Below are 25,669 nucleotides of genomic sequence, written 5' to 3' on the forward strand. Positions count from 1 at the left end.
GACTGAAAGCTCTCCATTTGCACCAGCTTCTCTGCTCATCCCCTGATCCCTTCCTTCCTCCTGATGCCAGTGGGCTCTGGGGGTGCCACTGAATATAGAAAGTCAGGACCAGAGCTCACACCCTTGGGGAGTGTGACAGGGGAAATACAAGTGAAAACACTTCAAAACAAAGAGTTAAAGCTGGAAAACCTTTCTATAACCCATTCTGGCCATGTAGAGAGATCCCAGAGCCATGCTGCTCCCTGGAGTAGAAGGACATGTGTAGGGTGGGCCGCTTTGTCTAAGCCTTCCATTTGCTTTGATAGTATGTAAATTTTTTTAAATAAAATTATTTACTTATTTGGCTGCATTGGGTCTTCGTTTCTGTGCGCATTGTGGTGTGTGGGCTTCTCATTGTGGTGGCTTCTCTGTTGCGGAGCACAGGCTCTAGGCATGTGGGCTGCAGTAGTTGTGGCTCACGGGCTTAGGGCTCCAACCCGTGTCCCCCCAGTCGGCAGGTGGATTCTTAACCACTGCACCACCAGGGAAGTCTCAGTATGTAAACATTTTATTGACACCCTCTTCCTGTCTGAGATCACTTTTCTTCTTCCTACTGAGCTAAGGTTTGAGAGCCCGATGTTGCTTTTTTTTTTTTTTTGCGGTACGCGGGCCTCTCACCTGCGTGAGAAAACACGGCTCCTAAAACTATGTGTTTCCTTTTGCTTGGTAGAATGAAAAGAGGCACAGAATTAGAGGTGATGCAAAGCAGGCCCTTTTGCCCTTTCCTATCGCAGCTGCTTCCAGAGGTCGTCAAGCAGGCTGCTACTGTTGCTCCTGAGGGGCCAGGTTCGGCCGTGATGGTGAGTGCCTGGCACCACCCAGCACCCATGGGTTCCTTAGACAATCCAACACTAGCGACTAGTGTTTGAGGTCCTATTATTTTCTTGGAGCAGCAGGAATATCTGCCCCTTGGTAATACCATCCTTTGAGTACCAACCATATAATCATTCTAGAATCTTGCTTCTGAATTTTGGTTAAAGTGCAATTCAGTACACTCATGATTTAAAACAGAAGCAGTTGATAAATGTAATAACTGGCATTACAGGTTTGCCTAAGTCATTTTTTTCACATTTTCATTTAAAACTACACCATCAAGGGTCTGGGTCATTACTGACAGGAGTGCCCAGCGGGGAATCCTAGCCTGTTTCGACCTCTTCCTTCTACATCCTGTTTCCTTCATAGCATCTCCCTGGCTGTGCCTAGGCGTTGCAGGTCCCATGGAGAGCCCAGAACTTTCCAGGAGGAGGAGGAGGAGAAATCCCTTTGCTCCTGTTTTTGAAGTGGGTGGCTCCCTTTGTGCTGTGAGGCATTTAACACATTCACCTCCTCTTCCTCTGCAGAGGATCAAAGAACCACAGTTTCCTGCCCCATTTGACCACAGTGGGGCCTCTCCCACAGCTCTCCTCGAATTTGAGGGCAGAACTGGAGTAATGGTTTTCTCAGCCTCCACAGCCACTCTAGTCAGGACATCACTGGGCTAAATGGGAGCCTGACTTACCCTAAGCAAGATGCGGAAGTCAGGAAAGTGTGTCAACTGCCCCTAGAGTTTCATGTACTTTGCTCTTCTTTTTCAACCCCTTCTGGGAAGGCTTTCTAGAACCAACTCAGCTCAAAATGTGATGACCGGACTTCCCTGGTGGCGCAGTGATTAAGAATCCGCTTGCCAATGCAGGGCACACAAGGTTCGAGCCCTGGTCCGGGAAGATCCCACATGCCGCGGAGCAACTTAAGCCTGTGCGCCACAACTACTGAGCCTGCGCTCTAGAGTGTGAGAGCCACAACTACTGAAGCCTGCGTGCCTAGAGCCCGTGCTCCGCACCAAGAGAAGCCACCGCAATGAAAAGCCTGCGCACCGCACGAGGAGTAGCCCCCGCTCACCTCAACTAGAGACAGCCCGCGTGCAGCAACGAACACACAAAGCAGCCAAGAATAAAGACCTCCTCTTAAGTACCTCCCCTTAAGAAGAAGCCCTTCATTCCTCTAACTTACCTCAAGGAGACAACAGACCATGGGGAAAAAAAAGATGTGATGACAAAGGAGGCCTAAAATATGACCTCTCTCAGGATACACGTTTTGACTGGGAAGAAGACTAGAGCCAGCGGAATCAGTTGCTAACATTTCAGGCATCTGGTATCAGTGAGGGAGCTTTTGGGCAGTGATAAATGTTGAAAATAATCCTATTCCAGCTCTGAAATCAGTTTAATCATTCATTACTTACCAAATGTTTATTGAGCACCTATAATCCATGAGGCATTGGCACAATAAACTACACAGACGGACTTGACTCTCATGGAGCTCCAGGCTGGCTCTGGACACAGTAATACATTATTAAAATGAGACTGATTTTCTTTGGTGGCTTATGAAAGCGAATTGTTTTATCTGAGTAGCACTCAGATTTTGCTCAGAGCTCTATTGTTGTTGTTTCTCCCACCCAGCGTCCTATCTTTTAGTAACAGCACTCTGATTTTACCTTGAGGCACCCTGTTGCTCCATTCACAGTCCTTGCAGATGAAATAGAATTAACTCACCTAGCTCCTAACTGCAAGAGAGTTACGGAGGGCCGGCCAATCTGACCTCTGCATCTCCTTGGTCATAATGATTGGCTCAGGTATAGATATATGATCCCCACCAAGCCTATAGGAAACCTTTGCAGGATTTGTTCCCACAGTTACTGGGAAAAAATAAGCTCTTCCCATTGGGTTTGCAGGCTGGGAAGAGCCTGCCTGAGAATATGGCCAACACAGAGGAAAGCAGAGACCAATAACAGAGAAATATTTCTGACATTGCTTAAGTGATTGTATTCAGGTCTGCCCATGGATTGTCAAAACATATTACTCAGTGTATAGAAGGAGGGAGGGAGAGACAGACAGACAGAGAAAGAGAGAGAGGGGGAGATTCATAGATATAGCTGTTTTGCATCAGCCTGTTTGAGTTGGGTTCTTTTCATTAGCAACTGAAGGTCCTCATTCATTCAACTGCATTGAAGTTTTACATTCCCAAGAGTCCTGAATCAAAAGATGATGATGAACTGGTTGTCTGTTCACTCCTCTTTTTTTTTTTTTTTTTTTTTGCGGTATGCGGGCCTCTTACTGTTGTGGCCTCTCCCGTTGAGGAGCACAGGCTCCGGACGCGCAGGCTCAGCGGCCATGGCTCATGGGCCCAGCCGCTCTGCGGCATGTGGGATCTTCCTGGACCGGGGCACAAACCCGTGTCCCCTGCATCGGCAGGCGGACTCTCAACCACTGCGCCACCGGGGAAGCCCTGTCCACTCCTTTAGTCCCTTATCTGACATTTTCTGGAGTGACTATAGTCAGCTGGTCACAGGCCAAAACTGGTCTGGCAAACAGGGTCCTGTTGAGGGTGACCTCAGTGAGGAGAGTGGAGCTCTGAGGGCCCTGAGCTCCTCATATGGTCATATCTGGTTACCCAGTTCCACATGCAGCCCCCTTTTCAATATTGGCATATTCCTTCAAAGCATTCAAATTTTCTTCTTGCTCCCTCTCTGGAGAAAGGAAGGACACAGTTTAATATTCAAGCTAGATTACAAAGGTAGTGGAAGAATGATTCTGATTCTTCTCTTCAGCCTTGTAGCTGTGAAGAATCAGTGTTTTCCTTCAAGCCTGTTAAGGAATCCTGATGAAAGTCTTCCTGGCCTGGCGATGACTCTGTGCCACCTAAGACACAAATGGATTTCTTCAATCCCCAGTGTGAAATCCCAGTCTCAACTATGGCGTTGAAACACTGAATCATGGTCACTTTGAGAAAGGAGAGCATTAAACAGTCAGGTGGCAGCGCCCGCAGGGAACGGGTCCTGCCTTCGCTTCATTGAATTCCCCACCAAGAACCCCATCACTAATAACAATGCCTGTGGTGGGGCCTTTGTGTTCTCACAAGATAGATCAAATAATGTGACTAATAGGGAACTGGGGAGATGTTTGGACACCGTCAGACATGCTCCTTCAGTGTCACATTCTTTTTTTTTTTTTTTTTTTTTTTTTGCGGTACGCGGGCCCCTCACTGTTGCGGCCTCTCCCGTTGCGGAGCACAGGCTCCGGATGCGCAGGCTCAGCAGCCATGGCTCACGGGCCCAGCCGCTCCACGGCATGTGGGATCTTCCCAGACCGGGGCACGAACCCATGTCCCCCGCATCGGCAGGCGGACTCTCAACCACTGTGCCACCAGGGAAGCCCACATTCTTATTTTTTTATCGCTCCTTCTTCATCTGCTACTGTAAGGTATGGACCCTCCAGAAGAAAAATAGAGTTTTATTTTTACGTCTACATCCCATCTGTCCCATTCCTTTTTCTAGTAAGAGAATTGGCAGATTTCCCCTTTTCATTGCACAGTCATGCTCACATTCTCAAAACTCTTGCCCAGATATGTGCATGAGTATATAAACAACCCAAAGACATATATAAATAAATCCATGTATTGTTTAGGGGGTACACTTCTCTGTCAATAGACAGATAGATGATAGATTAGATAGATGATAGATATTATACGGATCTCAAAATAACTGACACACATATCTCCCAAACTCTGCTAAAATACAAAGCTTATTATGGTATCAGTCTTCACTAGATTACAAGGTTTAGAAGCTGCATTTGATATAAAAATAGTTTTTGAAAAAATATATATCCCAAAATAAACTGAGGTACCAGCAGTGAGATAAGGCCTTTTAGTCTGGGAAACTACTTTCTGAAGTCAGAGTAGAGTGTGGTCTAAGAGACCTCCAGAAAAATGACTGTTCCAACTACCAAATCAGCATGTTGAGATACTGAAATACTCAAATCTGAATCAGGGCCAACCCTTAAGATTAAACATTTATTTGGATGAGCATCTTTCAGCAGGAGTGTGGGAAGAGGGGAGAGGATATGTCAAGGAAGGGGTAGTCAGGCCCCCCGTCTCCCCGGCGAAGCCTCATGCACTCTCCGAACAGACCGAAAAAGCAAGAGCTACCCAGGAGGAACAGACAGAAGACCCACCCCACCCCCCCGAGTCGGGGAGGAGAGCCTGGGTTTCCATTCAAGTCAGGGAAGCCAGGAAGGATGTTCTCATTATGTAGCTTGCACATGACGACGCTCAAAGCACTTCCCAGGAGATATCTAATCCACGCTCGAGGCTCCCCCTCTGGAAGCACAAACTTCATCCTCCCAGTATAAACCAGAGGGCAGGCATCGTCCAGGTGTCACTGCTCTGCTTTCAGGATGAGGAAATGCAGCACAGAGACATCCTGCCTCTCCAAAGGAGTTGCTGCCTGCCTCTGCCTGCTCTCCCCCTGGCAGAAGCAGGTGAGCTGAGCTGGTCGCCTCCCAGTGTATCACCAGCTAGAGAATTACCTGACAGAAAAGGTCCTGTTGCTGGAACAGACACATATTTTTCAATGTTTCAATAATTATCTCTTCTCGTCCAATGTTTTCAAAATTGGTTGGCCAGATTTGGACCAAGCTGAAAGGTTGTCTCAGGGTCTCCATACAATTTAAGGTCTTCTGTAACTTACAGGATTTATATTTCCAGTGATACTACTTTGTTTCTAGCTACTTGAAATGAGTTTTTACTTACACTTGAGAATCATGAAAACTTAAGAACAATAAAAAGGCTATCACCTTACACAAACACAATCTGATTAGGTAGATCCCAGTCCAGTTCTGAGGTCAGCTATAGGGTTAGGTGGGTGTGGACAGTATATGGGCCCCACAGTTTGACCAGTATCCCTGGGGAGTTGTCACCATAGTAAATTGTTTTAAATACTTTTTTTTTAAACCAAGTCCATCAAGTGACACAACTTTTATCAAGTTGATAAAAGTCTGCTGCCCTCAGATCCAATCTCTGTCTACGATGGTGCGGAGGTCGGGAAATTTCACCCTGTGTCCTCAGGCTGACTCCAGACCCTCAGCCCATCCTGCTTCTGCGATGGCTTCCTTTGCTGCCGCTACAGTCATTGCTGCTACTTCAAGGACACGGCTCCAGCAGCTTCATCACTAGGCACAAAGAGATCTTCTTCACATTTTAGTGTCCTGGACAGGGGTATTATCCTGTGAGCAGAGGAGGAAGGAATAAATTAGGAGGAAAGTAGGAAATCTGGACACTCAGCCTGTCTCCTTGGGGATGCTATGTCGGGTAATAGTGGTAATAATGCTATGGGCCTGACATAGGTTTTCACGTGCATCAACTCATTTATTCCTCACAAAAGCAATATGAGTTTGGTAGTTCTATTAGCTTTGTTTTATAGGTGGGGTAGTTAAGGCACAGAGAGGTCAAGTGACTTCCCCTAGGTCACACAGCTAGTAAGTGGTGGAGTCAGGATTTAAACCCCGGGACCGGAGCTTGAGCCCTCAACGAGGACACTGCCTATTCCTTGATGCATGGCTTCCCATGTCCTCCTTGCCCTAGCTTCTTACTTCCTCACTCATCCCCATTAATTTCATCATCCTGAAACACTGCTCAAGAATCAAAGAGAAAGAAGAGAAGTACCTCATGAGCAGAAATGCGTGAGGCTAACAACGGAATTTCAGGTTTCGACTGAATGTAAGTGAAGAAACAAAGCGAGCAGCAGTTTGGTTTTGGAGATACAGAGCGTGAGGGACTAGGGGGCCTGTGGATGTGTGGTTGGGACCGTGGTGAGAGCCGGGCTGGTGCTAAGCAGTCAGGAGGGGCCAGCAGGTAATGGTGAAGACCAGGTGTAGGAGTCACCGACAAAAGGAGATGAAGCCTGGGAGTGGGGGCCAAGGTCAGGGTGTGGTGACAACACCCTAAGAGGCAGAGAGGGGGCCAGGGCAGCCCAGCTAAACAGCGGTTAAAGGAAGGAGGTGGTTTTTAGGGCAGGTTGCCGGCATCAGCTGTTTCAGAGCGGTGAGGATGACAAGAACGGAGACATGACCGGTCTTTGGTGGCCGGGAGGGCGTGTGCGAGCTTCAGAAGTCATTGATTAAGGGGGCTTCCCTGGTGGCGCAGTGGTTGAGAGTCCGCCTGCCGATGCAGGGGACACGAGTTCGTGCCCCGGTCCGGGAAGATCCCACATGCCACGGAGCGGCTGGGCCCGTGAGCCATGGCCGCTGAGCCTGCACATCCGGAGCCTGTGCTCCACAACGGGAGAGGCCACAACAGTCAGAGGCCCGTGTACCGCAAAAAAAAAAAAAAAAAAGTCATTGATAAGAGCGAGATCACAGGGGAGAAAGAGGAACTGGGGGTGGAGTGGCGGTAGAGAGCAGAGTCGAGAAATTTTTCTTTAGGATTAGAGAGATCCAAACAGGTTTGTAGGCAGAAAGGGGCGAGCGAGTGAGGAGCTGGAAATACAGAAGAGTAACAGAAGGGAAAATCTTAGTGTAATGCTTCACTTAAAATGCACACACATGCTCCACAAATATCTTGTAGAAAAGTCCAGAAAATGGTAGACACAGCAGACAAGGGGGGGTTGTCTTATCAAGGAGAAGGGGCCTCTCTTCAGATGTGCAGGAGGAAGAGACTCTTGGAGGGTATGAGCAAGTGGCAAACAGGCTGGTCTTCCCTTTAGGTAAACAGGAAGGAGGTGAGGTCATCTGCAGAGCAGGAGAGGAAGAGGTAGGCAGTGAGCTGGATGAACGGGGATGAAAACAGCATGATAGAGAAGCAGTGGGAGGGTGTCCAGGCAGCAGTGAGGTTGGATACGGTTCAGCTGGGTTGGTAAGAGTTTATAAGAGATCCAGGCAGCATGGTTTCGTGAATTCCACCAATGACACTCACAAGTCTTGGCAGAGAAGGTGGGTGTGAGAGTGACTTAGCTTTGGGGATTAATACAGAAAGATAGAGCAGGTCGATGGTGAGAGGGAAATTAAGGTGCAGGACAACAACAAGACATGCGGAAGGACAGCTCGTTAAGTGACTGGCCACGGAGGGAGCCTGCGGGGCAGGGACATGGGATCTCAGTGGAGGGTAGTTCAGAGGCTAAGGGAGGGACTGAGGTAGAAACGCAAGCGGAGGAAGGTGGCAAAACTTGGACAACCTTAGTCCAACCCCCTGGTTTTGCAGAGGAAGAAACCCAAGCTCCAAGAATGGACAGGAGTTGTCCAAGGTCACAGAGCTCGATGTTGACACAAGGACACCAGCTCTACTCATCAGAATAAACTGCTTCACAAAGCACCTCTGTACATCTGCATAATTTATTTAATCTGGGAAGGGCACTGCTTCCAATCCTCTTTTGGTCTTTTCAAGCCTGGTCAAAGTTAGAACCAAGGGCTTCCCTGGTGGCGCAGTGGTTGGGAGTCCGCCTGCCGATGCATGGGACAAGGGTTCGTGCCCCGGTCCGAGAAGGTCCCACATGCTGCGGAGCGGCTGGGCCCGTGAGCCATGGCCGCTGAGCCTGCGCGTCCGGAGCCTGTGCTCCGCAACGGGAGAGGCCACAACAGTGAGAGGCCCGCGTACCGCCAAAGGGTTCCCCAGTGAGGACAACTGTGAAGTGGGCCCCTTGTGTCACGGGCTTCCCCAGCACGCCAAGCCTGTCCAAGGTCCTTCCTGGATTTCACAGAGGCAGCACACACCACTAAAGAGACAGCTTCCGGCCCCCGATTTAATCCCCATCTTGTTCTTTGATTGGTAGAAGTAGATTGATCAGATAAACTACAACAAGAGGAATATGCTCAGTGTCAGACTGTCAAGAGGAAGGGATAAATATATTTAGCAATTAAAAAAATACATCTTTGTCCAAAATAACTGCAGCTCAGTCCTTCAAACCCAAATAGGACTGAAGATATGAACACTGAATTATATATGGTGATTATGTCTACTAAGGAGAGAGGCGCAAAGAGGGAGATGAGGGTAGAGATTCAAAATTCATTCTCATATATCACTTATATGTGGAATCTAAAATATGACACAAATGAACATATCTATGAAACAGAAAGTCACATAGAGAAGAGGCTTGTGGTTGCCAAGGGGAAGGGGAGTTGGAGGAGGGAAGGACTGGGAGTTTGGGATTAGTAGACACAAACTATTATATATAGGACAGATATACAACAAGGTCCTATTGTATAGCACAGGGAACTATACTCAATATCCTGTGATAAACCATAATGGAAAAGAAGATGACAAAGAATATATATATGTATAACTGAGTCACTTTGCTGTACAGCAGAAATTAACACATTGTAACTATACTTCAATAAAAGTTTTCATTCTCCATACTTCTATGTGGCTAGAATCTTTAAAAGATTGTATTCAGGGGCTTCCCTGGTGGCGCAGTGGTTGAGAGTCCGCCTGCCGATGCAGGGGACGTGGGTTCGTGCCCCAGTCCGGGAAGATCCCACATGCCGCGGAGCGGCTAGGCCCGTGAGCCATGGCTGCGGATCCTGCGCGTCCGGAGCCTGTGCTCCGCAATGGGAGAGGCCACAAGAGTGAGAGGCCCGCGTACCGCAAAAAAAAAAAAAAAAAAGACTGTATTCAATGCAGTATGGAATAAAAATTATTCTAGACAATTTTACCAGTAATTTTAGATATAGGTCAGTTGGAAAATGACTCTAACACATTAGTACTTAAGTCATTAATTTATGAATTGATATTAACTAGGCAAAATAGGAGAAAGGCTATGCTCTGTCTGCCTGCTTCCATTTTAAAACCACAACAGGAATCTCGAGACCAGACCTTTTGTTCACCTTATCAAACTTTGCCAATTCCTCATGAAAAGTAAATAAACTGAAAAGCCCCAGTGAGTAGCAAATTATTATTAGTATGATTCAAGGGAAAAATGGAAAGTTTGGAGGTACAATTTCTGCAAAAGACATATTTTCAAGCAAGTCTTTTTGCTGTTTATTTGGCACCTCAAACACATACCCATCTTTACCCTTGTATATTAAAGAATTTAATATATTAAATCCTCAAGAATTTTATAATATTCTTTAATTAAAATCTCCTTGGGAGTGGATGTGTGTTCATGTTTGTTGCAAACACACACACACACACACACTACGGCTAGTACAGTGTTCTGCACATAGTGAGGATCTGACATGTGCAATTAAATGAGAAATTATATGCTGTTAAGCTCTTGTAAGGAGGTAGCACCTTGCATTTAAGTAATAAAACAAAAAATGAAAATGGTGTCTTGAAAATTTAAAAATCCAAATTTTTAAAAGTTTTAAAAATTTTTATATTTTTGGGGCCATGCTGCGCGGCTGTGTGATCTTAGTTCCCCGACCAGGGATGGGACCCGGGCCCACAGCAATGAAAGCTCCAAGTCCTAACCACTGGACCACCAGGGCATTCCCCCAATTTTTTAAAGTATTACTATATGAAAGAAAGCTTAATGAACATTCGAAAGCAACACGTTTAGACCCTGAACACTATCAATCTGGAGTATAAAAATACAACCACAAAGAAGAAAGGCTGGAAGGATGTACACATGCCAGCCCTATGTGATTTGGGGACGGTCCTAAACAACAGCTCTCAGATGGCATTTTGGAGAGCTACAGGTTCTGAGTCTGTTCAACCAATTTGGGGCTTATAAATTACTTCACCAAGTCACTTCAAGGATCTAGATATTAACCACATAAAAAACAAAACAAAACCAAAAAACATCACCACGGTTGGGGCACAGTATGGGGGAGAGTCAGGGAGAGCTGGGCAGGGGCCCCCCATGCAGGGCCTCACAGAGGGTTTGGAATCTGTGTTTTGAGTGCTCTGGGACAAGGGGGAGCAGAAGTGCCATGGGTTGTGTCCTCCTGCAAAGATATGTCCAATCCTAACCCCCAGTACCTGTGAATGTGACCTTATTTGGAAAGAGCATCATTGTAGATGTAATTAAGGATCTTAAGATGAGATCATTCTGGACTTAGGGTGGGTCCACATCCAATGACGGGTGTCCTTATAAGAGAAAGGAGAGGGAGATTTGAGACACACACACACACAGGGAAAGACCATGTGAAGATAGAGGCAAAGGTTGGAGTGATGAGTCTACAAACCAGGGAACACCGAGGATTGCCGACAACCAACCAGAAGCTGGAAGAGACAAGAGAGGATTCCCAGGGTCGCCAGCAGCCACCAGAAGTTAGGGGACAGGCTAGAAAAAACTCTTCCTCAGAGCCTCAAGAGGGAACCAATCCTGCCAACACCTTGATTTTGGAGTTCTGGCCTCCTGAACTGTGTGACAATACATTTCTGTTGTTTTCAAGCTGCCAATTTGTGGTAATTTGTTGTGGCAGCTCTAAGAAACTAACACAGGACGTAAGTAATTTTAGCAATGAGTAAACACACACACACACACCCCTCTGGTTGCTGTACAGAGAATGGACTATGTAGGCAGAAAAAGTGGAAGCAGGAAGTGACATAAGAGGCTAATGTCATCAGAAGCTGACGGTGGCTTGTGTTAATGAATGAATAAACTAACATAAAGGGAAGGGGGAAACAGTGGAGGGTGACTTTGTTGATAAGTTTGTTACAGGTGGCAGCAGGGGGCGGGACACAGAGCTTTTCTTGTGGAAACCAGCAAGGCTGGTCGTGCTCCTGAGGGCACAAGTAGGTGAGCTCAAGGTGGGCTTCCTGGGAGTGGTGGGAGGAGCTACATGACTAAGTGTGGGCCCAGCAGGAGGACGGGACTGAGGCAACCCCTCCTCATGCGCTCTAGGTGTCTAACACCAGTGCGTGGACGGATGGAACATAAAGCCTCCTTTAAAGCTTCCCCAGGGCTTCCCTAAGGCTTCCCTGGTGGCGCAGTGGTTGAGAGTCTGCCTGCCGATTCAGGGGACACGGGTTCGTGCCCCGGTCTGGGAAGATCCTACACGCAGCGAAGCGGCTGGGCCCGTGAGCCGTGGCCGCTGAGCCTGCGCGTCCGGAGCCTGTGCTCCGCAACGGGAGAGGCCACAACAGTGAGAGGCCCGCGTACGCCAAAAAAAAAAAAAAAAAAAGAAAAAGCTTCCCTAGGAGAAGCCCTGCCCATTGCTGTGTTCTGCCTTCTTTACTGCACCCCAAGGAGCTGCTGGTCTCATGCACTATTACTGTGAGTTCTGTATGGAAAGGAGCCCCCCCCTTTTCCGGAGCACCCCCTTTTCCTCTCAGAACGCCCCACAGCAGCGAGCCCAGTCCAGGACGCTGCATCTGCAGGCCTCGGTGTGTGGGCCTCAGTCACATCCAGAAGGGCGCCAGAACCCCGAGGCAGCGAGAAGCAGAGAGCATAGGACACGCTTCCCTTTCTGGTCCTTTTGTCCCCTCCCCATCAGTGACAGCCCATCTCAATCCAGTCCCTGTGTTACTGCACACCCAGCTGATTGGTGATGGATGTAAGGAACAGGGCATTGGACATAGGATGTGCTGGCCCTGCCCTGTCCGGGTTGGGGGGACAAGCCAGGCCACCTACCTCCGTCTTGGGGACCTCACTGCTAGTGTCCGGCTGGGCATGACCAGTGCCAGGGTCACAGCCTGGCTCGAGGATGGTCCCCTCATCTTGCTTTTCCTTGCCAGCTGCCTGCTCGGGACTGTGGTTGCCCTCCCCTCCTCCAGGGGGGTTTTGGGGGGTCTCCTCCCCCACAGCTCCCTCCTCCAGCCCTTTTGTGTCTCGGCTCCTTTGTCCAGGCTCCTCCTCTTCGCTGGCCGCCCTTTCCTTCACCTCCGTAGGCTCTTCCATCTGCTTTTCAACCGGTTTCTCCTCCCTGGGGCTCCCACCCCCGTCCTCTGCCTCTGGGCTGGAGGCTCGGGCTGGACGCCGGCTGGCCCCCTCCTCGGAGCTCCCCACGGCCTTTTCGTGCTGCTGTGCTACCCTCAAGGCCCTGCCTTTCTCCTCCTGCTTCTCTGTCCTGCTGGGCGTCCTCCTCAGAGGAGGGGATCCTGGGGTCTTGCTCTTGGCTGGGAACACCTCGTCCCCATTCTCTTCCTTGGCACCATTCTCCTGGGAGGACTCCTCGGCCCTGAGCCCCCCCAGGTCCGCACAGTCCTCCGACTGGGACCTTCGGAATCGCCTGGAGGGAGGGCGCCTTTTTATGGAGCCCCTTGTCCGCACCTGCAAGAAAGTGTTAAGGAAAATGATCTACACCTGTGAAAAAGGCCAAAAAGGGAGGGCGCATGTTCTTTCAATGTCAGTCTCACACTCACAGCTTCACAAGCCCACCTGAGGATCATTTGATTTTCTAGGAGGATGTACCATTGCTTGCTATTTATTATAGGTTAGAGCCCTATGGGGTTGTGGTATTACACGGTAACCTGCAGATTCTTTTCTGTGTGTGTGAAGATGAAAATGCTGTCTATCCAGTAAAAAAGATAACCTAAGATTTTACTGGCCTGTAAAATAACAATCAGTTCAGTGTCTAACTTAGCAATTTTATTCTAACATTTGTCCTTTTTAATTGCTTATAAATAACCAGTTCTTTGAACGAGCTTTACCATCTTACAGGGTCCCTCCTAAATTAACAAGTTGAACAAAATCTCTCTCTATTTTGTATCAGAGTCATGTTTTAACATTTTGAAGATTCTACTTTGACAAAGGTGAACCCAACAGAAAAGAGGGTTGGGGGTCTGTGGGTGGCTGGTACCGTGACCTCACGGGTGTGGAGCTGGACAGCCGGTGATCAGCTTCCTCCTTTCCCCCCCTGCCCCATCCCCCCCAAAGCTGGCTAACCCCGGGAGAGCTGAGCAGCCAGAATCCTTTGCTTTCTCCAGCAAGGTCCAACTCTAGCAGAAGCCACACCTTAGAAACACCCAGCAGAGCTGCCTGAAAACCATTTTCTCTCTGGGAAGTGTGTGAATCTCAGAACCAGGCCTCACCTGGGTCCACTGGACTTTGTCAGAAGTTCAATGGGTGTGTTTATAGTGGGTGTCCGACTTTACTCAAGTGATGTGTCTTTAAAAATTTATGTGCAAATTAAATCTTATTTTCTCACTGATTTGCATTTTGGTATTTGTCAATCCTAGTTGTCTCAGAAGTTTGGAATGAATACTTTTTTTTTTAAAATAAATTTATTTAGTGGCTTCTCTTGCTGCGGAGCACGGGCTCTAGGCGCACAGGCTTTAGTAGTTGTGACACACAGGCTTAGTTGCTCTGCGGCATGTGGGATCTTCCCAGACCAGGGATCGAACCTATAGTCCCCTGCACTAGCAGGCGGATTCTCAACCACTGCACCATCAGGGAAGCCCTGTTCGCTGCCCTGGCAGGCGGATTCTCAACCACTGCACTATCAGGGAAGCCCTGAATACTTGGTTTTAAAAGGGCTTCCCAGGAACTTTCCTGAGACCACGGCGAGGCTAGCCCTGCAGGCTCTCAAGGCCCCCGCCCTCATGGGCAGCAGGGTTCAGAAATACTCCTGCCTGCTCCCTTACTGCAGTCATAGACTAAAGCCCCCAGTACTGTGATCAGGTGGCAGAGCCTCCCTCCCTGCCTCTACATCCCACTGACATCCTGTGAGAAGACAGGGCTCTCTCCTGGGTTCCTCTCTGCTGTCGGGGGTCTCTCCATTGCCCTGGGCTGAAGGATCTCCACTCTGTGCCCAGCCAGCAGGCTCAAGCCTACCCCATCACCTCCTTGCCACCACTTTGTTTTCTTGGGCCCTACCTGTTTCAACACATTTGACCTCTTTCCTAGATGGATCCTCTGGAAGGGCCCAGAAGACCCTGCTCTCTCCCTCCTTAATTCTAAGGTCATATTCATTTAACTTTTCCTGGCATCAGAGCCCTCTAACTCAGGGACTTCCCTGGTGGTCAAGTGGTTAAGACTCTGCACTTGCACTGCCTGGGGGTGCGGGTTCGATCCCTGGTCGGGAAAGTAAGATCCCACATGCCCGCGGTCCAACCAAAAAATAGAAAAGAGCCCTTTAATTCTTAGCCCCTGCGTGGCTCTGGTCCAGATTTGCTGGGTACCTGCTTGGAGTGTATTGGACTGTATGTACCTCTGATTCTCTTGATTCTTACCTCTTTCTAGTAGGGCAGGGATCTGATGACATCACACACACAAGTGTTAGGGCAGTATCTACAGAAACAAGTGCTGCCATACATCTTTTTGCAAAGGGAACGATTTGGACATTCTTCAACTGGGGCAAGATGCAGTAAGAATGATTTGAACCCATCCTGGGACACTTAGGAGTATTCATATCAAGGCAGGACAGGACAACCTAGGGACCTTGCCCTCCCTTCTGCTGAGTCGCTGATCAGGTCTTTAGCTTTTGTTTTCAGCTTTTGACATAACTCTCTGTGCAGCTGGGATCAGTTCTGAATTCCTGCCCCTCTCTCCACAAAGGATGGAGCACTCCATCCCCTGCATCTGTCTTTCAGGTGAGTGGCACAGATATAGGGAAAGTGGATGAGAGAGGCAGGCGAGGTAGAGGGTGATCTTAGCTCAGGGATCACTTGCCAGGAAGAGGAGAAATTTCCTTTGTTAAAAATCACATCTTGGGCTTCCCTGGTGACGCAGTGGTTGAGAGTCCGCCTGCCGATGCAGGGGACACGGGTTCGTGCCCTGGTCCGGGAAGATCCCACATGCCGCGGAGCGGCTAGGCCCGTGAGCCATGGCCGCTGAGCCTGCGCGTCTGGAGCCTGTGCTCCGCAATGGGAGAGGCCACAACGGTGAGAGGCCCGCGTACCGCAAAACAAACAAAAAAACCCCACATCTTACCACAGCTCAGAAGTGTCCTTCTTTCTCCAGGACAACAGGGTAGAGGTGATTCAGGATTGCCCAATGTCCGCATTTCCACAGACACACCACAGTACTTAGGATCCAGATATTACCTTATTGTAAGAGGGCAGATGAGTGCCTTCAGGAGGCTGGTCAAAGCTGACGGGCACCTCCTCTGGCTCGCTGGCCCGAGACCACACGCCAGGGCTGCTGGGGGTAGAAGGCGGGCTGTGAAATGGTGACACCATGGCCTTGAGTCCGGGACTCTTGGGTGAGGCCCCAGGCAGCAGGGCCGCTGGATCAAAGACTAAATTGGCCTGTAGAGAAAAGATGAGGAATTTCAAACCCAGGCTGCATTCCATAATGCCCAGGAAGCACTGATTTGATCCAGCAAAAATGCATTGGAACAGTCCCGATTTATAGACAGAGAGGCCAGAATAGCAACTGCCAGCACCTGCAGGCACCAGGATCTCACGCTGTCAGCACCCTTTCCCATCTTTCTCATCAGAGTCAAGAGCAGTTACCGCTTACTGGATGCCTACTCTTTGCTGGGCATGTGCAGTTTTCCTATCTACAACCACCCTACATGTTCAGTTTTGTTCTCATGGCACAAATTAGCAAAGTGTTTAAGGAATCTGCCCTGGGATTCAAGCCAGGTCTGTTTGCCCCTCAGTCTCCAAGTACAGGGTCTCTCTCGGTAGACCACAGTGGTGGACACAGCAGGCCACCATGCCTTTCCAGGGGGGAGCCAGCGGAGCAGATGCCAGTGTGTGACCCTACTTGCAGCATCGCAGTGCAGGTGCAACCAGACAAAATGAACCTTGAGGGCAAGCAAAGGGGAGGGGTTACCCGAAGGTAACCGAGGCCTGAGGGAGTCATGAGTTTGGTGGGGGAGGAGGCGGTGGTGCCAGATCTATCCGACTGCCTCGGAGAAGGTGGTGGTGCAGATGTCTACGGAGGGACTGGACGTGAGTGCCTTGGGTCCTCTAGCGCCACCTAGGGGCTCTTGCTCCTCCTGCTCTGACCTCTGCGTTTCCAAATCACTGCGCAGTTGCATCCTCCAGAGCAGGAGAGCCAGCAGCAAGGCCTCCAAGGGAAGGGACCAGGCTTGAGGGGCAGATGATGCTCTCCACGCAGACACACCCAACTCCAGATGTTGCCTCTTTCACTTAATAGCTGTGTGACCTACGGCGAGTCCAGTAGCCTTTCGGTGTCTCAGAGTCTTTATTTGTCCCATCGACTGAGCCTGACCTTTAGAGTCTTTTATGATCTGGTGCCCTTACTCTCTCCTGCCACTACCCAACTCACACCCTTTCCCTCCAGACTCCCCTCGGTGCCACCCTCCTGCCAGACGAGGCTCTGTCACTTTGGAGAACTCCGACATGTACTTTAGGACTTGCACAGTATAGAACATTACACATTTTTAGGACGATGTTAGTATTTAAATTGTGATTTTAAGAAAGAATTTATAATATAGACAAGATTGTGTCATTATCCAATTAAAAATATAATAGTTAAATAGCAACAGTGTGAGCCCACGCCCTGTCTAAAAGCAGCATGTTGCAGGTACAAAGGGACAGGTTTGGACCAGAGAGGCTGTGGGAGATGGTGTGCTAGGATGGCTCAGAGGGCTTCAGGGCAGAGGGGATATTAAGTGGGCATTAAAGGAGGTCTTCCTGCCCTCTCAGGGTCAAGCTGGGACATTCCCTCTGTAAGACTGTTTGCAAATAAAATGGGTCTTTCTAGCCAGCGGAAAACTTGAACTTTGAATTATGGACTATTCTAGTGAAGAAAAATCATAGTTCCTAACTCATCCAATAGAATACTTAGAAGCAAAATGAAGCTGATGATGCACTTCTTAGTTCTTTCCCCACGTATTTCCAACAAAGTAAGGTTCCTATGGGATTTGGCCAAATTATATACTGTCGCTGACATTCTTCATGAGATTAAACCATTAGAGATTAAAACCTCATTCTCAGGTTGCGATGCTTCCCAAAGAGGCCTATTAATGACTAGAAAGGGGAATAAGACCAAGACTGCAGGGTACACAGCACTTGCAAACTAACTTCTGGCACTTAGATGAGGTCTGTGGTAGGCTGCCGGGAGACAGAGGTAGGGGTTCTTGGCTACACCCTTTGGATGGCTGCTAGGAGGGAATGTCTGAGTTCTGGGGTCCCTTCTGAGAGACCCCTGTTATGTATATGGGAGCCTTGCAGCCTCCTACAGCAGATGGGCAGCCCACTCCCTCCCTGCAGCTGGGGTGGGATCAGGGCTTCTCAGTATGAATTAAACTTCAGGGGAGACTCCCCCCCCCACCATGAGGTAGGCTCATAACCCAAACCAGAGATGCTTCCCTTAACCCCAAATCAGGCTGGGGCCAAATCCCTGGTCTCTCACATAGCTGGGAACTGCAGAGGCTGTGGCTCCTTGTCTTGACACACCCCTAATAATGGCTTCAGAACAAGGTAGACGAGCCAATTTTATTAGTTGGACCCAGAGGGGAGGATCTAGTGCAGGAGAGCCTTGTTGTTCTCCTAGGTGGATGCACAGAGATGCGGTGAAAGCTGGAGCATCTTCTACAGGCCCCACCCAGATATATCATGCCTGTCCCTCCTCTGTGCTTTAGCTCATGCTGTTCCCACACCAGGAGTACCTTCCTCGCTCCTTTCCAGCTACTATTCTTAAGGACTGACTCAGGAAATAAGTATTTCCTAAAGCATTTGTTAATTACTCCTGCCCACTTGACTGTCTTCGTGCTCTAAAATTTTACCGCAGTGGTTCTCAGCGGGGGTAGGGAGCAGGGGGATGATTTTGTCTCCAGGAGACATTTGGCAATGCCCAGGGACATTTTTCTTTGTCACAGTTTACTGAAGAGTGCTGCTGGCATCTAGTGGATAGGGACCAAGGATGCTGCTAAAGCATCTTGCAGTGTACAAGGCAGCCCCTGCAACAAAATTTACCAGCCCAAATAACGCAGAGGTAAAAAGTCCTGGTCTAGGGCTTCCCTGGTGGTGCAGTGGTTGAGAGTCCGCCTGCCGATGCAGGGGACACGGGTTCGTGTCCCGGTCCGGGAAGATCCCACATGCCGTGGAGCGGCTGGGCCCGTGAGCCATGGCCGCTGAGCCTGCACGTCCGGAGCCTGTGCTCCGCAACGGGAGAGGCCACAACAGTGAGAGGCCCGCGTACCGCAAGAAAAAAAAAAAAAAAAAACGTCCTGGTCTAGAGCAGTAGGAGTCAGATAGTTACCCACAATTTAGATATCCGGTGTTTACTCTCCTATATGTCTTTTATTGTATCATGTGTGAAAACCTTGTCTCCCCAGCAAGATTGTGAGATCAAATGCAGTGTCATATACTTCATTTACACTCCCGGGAAAGCCAGCCCCACTGTGGGCACAGTGGTGAGGGCTCTGGATGTATAAGGTGGCGAGGTAGGATGGAATGCTTTCCAAACAATGAACTTGGCTGTAGTGGTGTAATGACTAGCACCTGAATTTCAGCCCTGTGTAAAGCTGAAACGGTTTGTGGCTTGCATTCAGGCCATGGAAAGGACTTGGCTATTCCTGGAGTGTTTCTTGTATATAACATCCTTTCCCATAAGACTCTTGAGGCATCTGATTATCCTCAATCTCCATTAGGTACTAATGACATGAGCTCCTGTTTGATAGGGTCCTTATTTTAGCATTTTGCCCCCAGGTAGAGCCCCTCATCCTTCAGGGCAATTTGGTCACTAGCTGGTTATCGGAGGTCAACTGTCCAGGTGACATCTGGGACGACCCTAGGAGCCCCAAAGACATGCAAATGTTGGATAAGAGAGGGGGTTGGATAGGAGGTAGCATCGATTCTGAACTTACCTGGAGCTTCTCGATCAGAGGCGAGCTCTTCACCTTGACTTTAGGAGGGTGGTTTGCATTGGGCGGTGACTTCTACAAAAGCAAATGGACCAAAACAAGCAAGTGAGTGAGGTGAAGGGAGGTGGGGTTCTGGCTGGAGCCCAGAAGCCACAGTTGGAATAAGAGGAGGAGAAAACGTTGGTTTTACCACCTCATCACTTAGCTTCAGGAGCTCCCTTACCTCCTGAGGTCCTGGGCATGGCAGACTCCCCTTCCCCTCTCCCTCACCCTACCACTAACAAGACCACTTGAATCTATGGATCAGAGCAGGCAGGACGGCCTCCTGTTCCAGGAAGAATGCCTTCATGGTCATTATGAGGGAACAGACTATGTCTGAGGGGGACAAGATCTTCACCTCATGGCCTTCAACAACGTAAGCCAACAATTGGAGGGGATTTCAAAGAGAAAGGGCACAGTGACCATCCATTCTCTTTGTCATAAACATAAGAAACCACAGAGCTGGAGTGAAACCTGACAGAGGTAACTTGAAATTCTTCCCTTAAGCTAATAATATTTTGGAAAACCCCACCAATAGGGTTGTTTATAAATGATCATATTCTAAAACACTGACTACTCATTTTGATTAAACAGACATTTATTGAGTATCTCCTACATTCCAGGCATTGTGTTGGTTACATAAAAATGAATATGATTGAGCGCCTGCCCTCTGAGAGTGGTAAATGTCTGAGATATATTGTGCATATATATATATATATATATATATACACACACACCCATATATATGTTCTGTTAGTTGGGATATTTTTGTGATGAATGTATTGTCAGGAATCTTGCCTGTCTTTGGATTTTATATTATCTAAAAAGATTGACTCCTTCCTGTTTTGTGTAAAATCCCTACAACTTGATTCTAGTTCCACAGCTATATTGATCCTCAACAGGTAGGAATGGTGACAGTGCTGATGATGATGATGAAAAAGATGACTTCCACGTTGTCGGACAGAGACCAGAGCAGATTTTCCTATGGTTTGGGGACCCTGCTCCTTGCACCCATGTGCTAATTTACTTGAATCATAAGAAGAGTAACACAATTTCTTATAAATATTCTGAGATAGTTATTGAGTGAGATGATTGTATTTTAGTGATGGAAGGAGACAGACTCATTCAACTGAACTCCCTGTGACCTTTTTAAGGCCCAGCATTGCGGGGGAGGTGCTGGAGCGTGGGGCAGCCACTGGCTGGGACTCAGGAGCTCCCTTCCCCAGCCCCTGCTAACTCCGGCTTTGACGAGAGCTAGATGGATGGCTGCCCCGGCCTCAGCCTCCCCGGCCAAGACCCAGGCAGGTGGGTGGGTTGGAATAAACGATTCTAAGGCCTCCTCCAGCTCTCAGGTGCCTCTGGCTCCATGAGTTTACACCATCAGACATATTTCCAGAGTAGTCAGTCTTTCAAGGAGCCTTGTGTCCACCGTGAGAACAAAGAGCTTCCAGCCCAACCTCAGGTGTCCTTAATTTCTGGGCTTTACAGTGGAAGTTCATATGAGGCCGCGTTTCTGAAGATACTGTTTAGGAACTGCAGCGACAATTGTGCTGACAAAGCTCACTTTATGTAATACTTTATTCTCTTCTGCAACTGACTAGTATCTTCTGAAGAGAGTGAAAATTCAATAAACACAGCCCCTTCATCATAGGACAGTGCTGGGAACCCAGCTCACGTCCTACAAGATCCTTGTTGATTTGAATTGAACTGCAAAGCAGGAAGAATCCAAAAGAGCCACCGATGCCATTCCTGGGAACGGCTGCAGGTGGCAGTATTTCCTTTACTGTTTAACAAGCAGCTCTTTACTGTTTTAACAAGTGGCCGCCGCTCATACAGTTGGTGGAGAAAAGTCAGCCTGACATCTCTCTTTATGTATGTATATATGTCCATATATGACATTCCTATAATGTCTAGAATAATGACCAGATTTTTCAGATGGAACTGTTTTCCAGCCCTTCTGTGGGCAGGCAAGGCAGGCTCAGTGGCCATATTAAACACTCTTTTGGGTGGGTCCTCCAGAGAGGGGCAACGCCAGGATACCCTGTCGGCAGGGGCTGGCTCCACCGTCTCAGGCCTGTGCAGGCATAGGGAGGGGGCAGGGATGAAGAAGGGATGGGAAGACCCTCTCCGGCACTGTGCATTGGGAACCGAGGGGTAGCCTGACTGAGGCCTTCCCAGGCCCCCAAGGCTCCCGGCACTAGGGCTCCTGCAGGCTGTGCCATGGGAGTCCAGAAGGAGAACTGTAGCAGCAGCCTCCACAATTTTCTAACCCAGCCAGACAGAGCTGGCTGCTCGTTTTATTTTTATGTGAATTTCAAGCTCGTGACAAAAAGTCACTGATCTCTGGAAGCAATGTCCTTCCCGTGTGCAAGCAGCCTGTCACTCCATGCGGGACCTTCCCTCTTAAATCCACCTGCCCATTCATCCAGCCTTTGGCTATTACATGCCATTTAGCTGCTGGTGGTACCCCATGGGATGGAACATGTAAACGTATTTCTCCCAGAGCCGCTGAACTCCCTCCACTTTTCCCATCTGGCCCCCATCATGTCTGGTTAGTGTTCTTGTCCCGTTTTACAAAAAAGGAAGCAGGTGCAGTGCAGTGACTTCTCTGGGGCTGAGTCCGGGTCATCAGGGGGCAGCCTCACGGTAGGCACCTAGTGGCCCCAGCCTCAGCCTATTGTCTAACACAGGCTCCAAGCCCTCAGGGTGAAGGTCACAGGAGAAGTTCACCCTCAGTAAAGAGAAGTTGTTGGTATGGCTTTGGTCGGAATGCTGGCTGATGACCCCACGAAGATGGGGTCAGAATCATGATGTTAGCACCTGAGGAGACCCCAACAAAAACGTAGTGTTTTTTTAAACTGGGCTTCTTCGGGCATTCTCATCCCAGAAGACCCCTGTCCAGTTTTGGGGGGGAGTATTCTCAGAGCATATGGGGGGCCCCACCCCCTTCCCACTTGGTTGAGAGCAGCTCTGAGTTTCTGCTTTATCTGATGGGCTTCTGCTCATATGCCTTGGGTTGACAAAAAGGTTTGAAAACCGTTGATCGACTCCAAATGCTTCACTTTATAAATGAGAAAATGTAGACACCAAGGGCGTTGCCCAAGTCCACATGGCTATCCAGTGTCTGTCGTCAGGATGCTGGCGCCCAAAAAGGAAGCGGTGGAAAGAGGTATCGCAGTTGGGATGTGGGAATTGGACTGTCTTTGGCTTGCTTGCTCTATTTTGGGGTTGGCCTCCCAGGCTGGACAAGAGAACATGCTAATCCATTTCTGGTGGGGACCACGACCACAGTGAAGGTTCATGGGTTCCTGGGAGGGTGTGGACAAGTTGCTCTTATAGCTACAATTAGATAAGTAAGGGTAGGTGAACATGCAGGCCGGGAATCCATTGCTGGCTATGATCTATGATACCAGAGCCTTTATTATGTTGGTAACATTGGCTATTTATATCTGAGGGTAATGAGGCCTCCTGTGTGCTCTGGTTCTCTTTCAGTGATCCAGAACAATAGCCAGCCTTTTCAAGATACCACAGAAACCCACGACTCTCTCACACTGCAGTTCTGCTTTATGTGAATGCAGCCCTCTTTCCAGATGCCTTGCACACATGGAAGATCGTTATCAGTCAGACCTGGGAGTCAAACATGACTTTCATGACTCCTGAATCTGGTGTGGTAATACTCTATGGACCCATTCTCTTGGCTGCAATGCTCAGGCTTGAAAAATAGTGCTCCTGTCCTTGAAAACCATAAAGGAGGCTCAGTAACAGGGGGTAGGAAGGGACCTCGTTTTCAAAGTAAAGGATTCAGGAAGCGTTAAGGACATTCGCCCCAGCATCTGAAATGGAGAAAGTCCCTGCACAGGTTTCAAGTCTAAATGTGTGAATTGCGTGCCTCTTCCTATAAAAAGGAGAAAGAAAATCCCTAACCAGCATCCTCTGAGCCCCCAGCAGCAGAAGCACTTACCTCTTCACCATTCTGGCCCAGCTCTACCCTGGGGGGGAACAGAGAGAGGGAGCAGGGTGGTTTCCTTCTTGTTGGTTTACTGGCTGGTGTCTAGGGGGAGGGCGACAGACAGACACACAGAGAGAAAAAGAGAGAGAGCTCATCAGGCAACAGGGAGGAAGAGGAAGGAAGTAGAAACTGGTTTTAGGAATGTTTAGGGATGTCTGGTGGAGAGAAGAATGAAGGGAGGGATTGCATGTCTTTGCGACTGCCATTAACTTTATAAAGTCATTCTAGGGAACTGTCTACCCATTTTGACTTCCAGGCTCTCTAGTCCTTTTCAGACTCTCCCAGTCCTTTCCTGCTGGAGCATCCTCTTTTACTTGTGATTCACTGGCCTGCCTGAAGCCACATCTCACCATGACACCCACAACCAGCTTCTAAGCACTGCCAGCACCTTAGATCGATACTATCTCCTTCACCCTTTATGACATTCCTATCCTGTCTGAAATTATGGACCGATTTTTCAGATGGGAAAATAAAGACGCAGAACGCACCTAAAAAAGCATGACAATTACGTTCTCGTTTGTCCCAAGGGGCCATGATAAACCTCCCCCGACACTGGGGTTCCCTTCCCTCATTTCACTTCTAAGGAGCTCCTCAGACTGTAGGACTCAAGAAAATCTAGCCCAAATCTCTCCAATGCTGCAATGCCCCATTTGACACTGTCCTCTCCAGCAGGATTCTAGAATCCACTGGTCACCGCATCCCTTTCCTTCCTGATCCCTGGCTTCCTATCTGAAGTGCTTCCCTTTCCGTCCTCTCTTTCTTCCCAATTCTCCTTCTGGAATCCACCCTTGCTCCGTCCGGATTCCTAAGCTTCCTAAGCTCCGGGGAGGAGCCTGGTGTGGGGACTTCTTTATTCTGAAGCAGTCCAGGCCTGGCACAGCTGGGCAAGATCTAAGTCTCTATCAGTGGACGACTGAGGTGGACAAGCCCTGGGTTCCAGACCCCCCGTCTCTAACAGCAGGGCTTTCAGCTCGCAGCTCTCCTGGCCACAGGGTAAGCCTCACTCTGGTGGGGAACGGTCCTGCCCAGGCCCAGCAGCATGGCGACATTCCTCACATTCAGAGAGACCCCTCTCTGGCTTCTCTTCCTAATTTGGTAATTACCAAGCCTCCTCCCTCCCTCTCCTCTGGGCCTGACCCAGACTTCTCCTTCCTCCAGCCCCCTCCCAGGAGAGGGGCTCTGAAGCCTCCTGACTCACCTCCTTTGCAGCGGCTGCCTGCTCCCTGAATCGCCCGGCCAGCTGGGCCACCGAGGGGGGCGCTGAGTCGTCCACACTGGCGTTGGTCTCTGCCGGCCTTTCCTGGCAAACCAAGGGGAAGCCAAAGTGAACCAGCAAATATGCACTTGGCACTGCTGAGCATCAGCACTGGGTGCCACACAAGGTGCTTGCTATGTGGCCACAAGCAGGGATGCGGCGACAGTGAGGTCTTTTCACAGCGTTTTGCAATTGGCTCCTGCATTCAAAGATGTAAAAAACCCATTCAGTCAACTGCATTTAGTAAATGTTTATAGTGTCCTTGGCCCTGGGTGTGGCTCTGGGGATCTGGAAAGGAATAAAACTTGGTGTTGCCCTGGGGGTGGAGGTTAGGGCACCCAGGGATCTGGGAGGCAGGACAAGGCCAGTTCCTCATCCCAGGGAGATCCAGCCCGGAGAGGGCTCTATCGGTGACAGCGTCTTCCCCTTGTCACATGAGGCTTCGAAAACTGTAGGCTGGCAAAATGCACTGGAGAGAGAGGCCTGTAAATGTATCTAATGCTTTTATTTATTTATTTATTTTGGCTGCGTCAGGTCTTCGCTGCTGCGCGCGGGCTTTCTCTAGTTGCGGCGAGCGGGGGCTACTCTTCGTTGCGATGAGCAGACTTCTCATTATGGTGGCTTCTCTTATTGCAGAGCATGGGCTCCAGGGAACGCGGGCTCCACAGTTGTTGCTCTAGAGTGCAGGCTCGGTAGTTGTGGCGCACGGGCTTAGTTGCTCCGCGGCATGTGGGATCTTCCCGGACCAGGGCTCGAACCCGTGTCCCCTGCATTGGCAGGTGGATTCTTAACCACTGTGCCACCAGGGAAGCCCCTTGATTGAACTTTTGACAAGTATTTTTGTGTCTTGTTTCCCCTACTTAATTGAGTGCCTTGGGCATAGAAATGTTCAGAAAATATTCAAATAACGTAAGTAGC

At 49.1% G+C, this 25,669-nt stretch overlaps 1 protein-coding gene across 3 annotated transcripts in view; it reads right to left on the minus strand.

The window, feature by feature from the left end:
- Positions 1-4,450: 4,450 nt before the first annotated feature.
- RCSD1 (RCSD domain containing 1) overlaps positions 4,451-25,669 on the minus strand; it is a 67,274-nt gene continuing 46,055 nt past the window's right edge. The window contains exons 2-8 of one of the 3 annotated variants that reach the window (XR_014293588.1): positions 24,695-24,796; positions 23,449-23,538; positions 19,452-19,523; positions 15,712-15,915; positions 12,359-12,997; positions 8,440-8,634; positions 4,451-6,074 (exon numbers count right to left, since the gene is read on the minus strand). Coding sequence is in view for 2 of the 3 variants with exons in the window: in XM_082616277.1 (XP_082472403.1) it covers positions 6,042-6,074; positions 12,359-12,997; positions 15,712-15,915; positions 19,452-19,523; positions 23,449-23,538; positions 24,695-24,796 (1,140 nt within the window). In the remaining variant the exon portion in view is untranslated. Of the gene's footprint in view, positions 8,635-12,358; positions 12,998-15,711; positions 15,916-19,451; positions 19,524-23,448; positions 23,539-24,694; positions 24,797-25,669 lie in introns of all 3 variants that reach the window. The other 2 variants (XM_082616277.1, XM_082616278.1) reach the window with 2 other exon arrangements.

Source organism: Mesoplodon mirus, assembly GCF_964341445.2.
Source record: "Mesoplodon mirus genome assembly, chromosome: 3".
NCBI classification, from domain to species: domain Eukaryota; kingdom Metazoa; phylum Chordata; class Mammalia; order Artiodactyla; family Ziphiidae; genus Mesoplodon; species Mesoplodon mirus.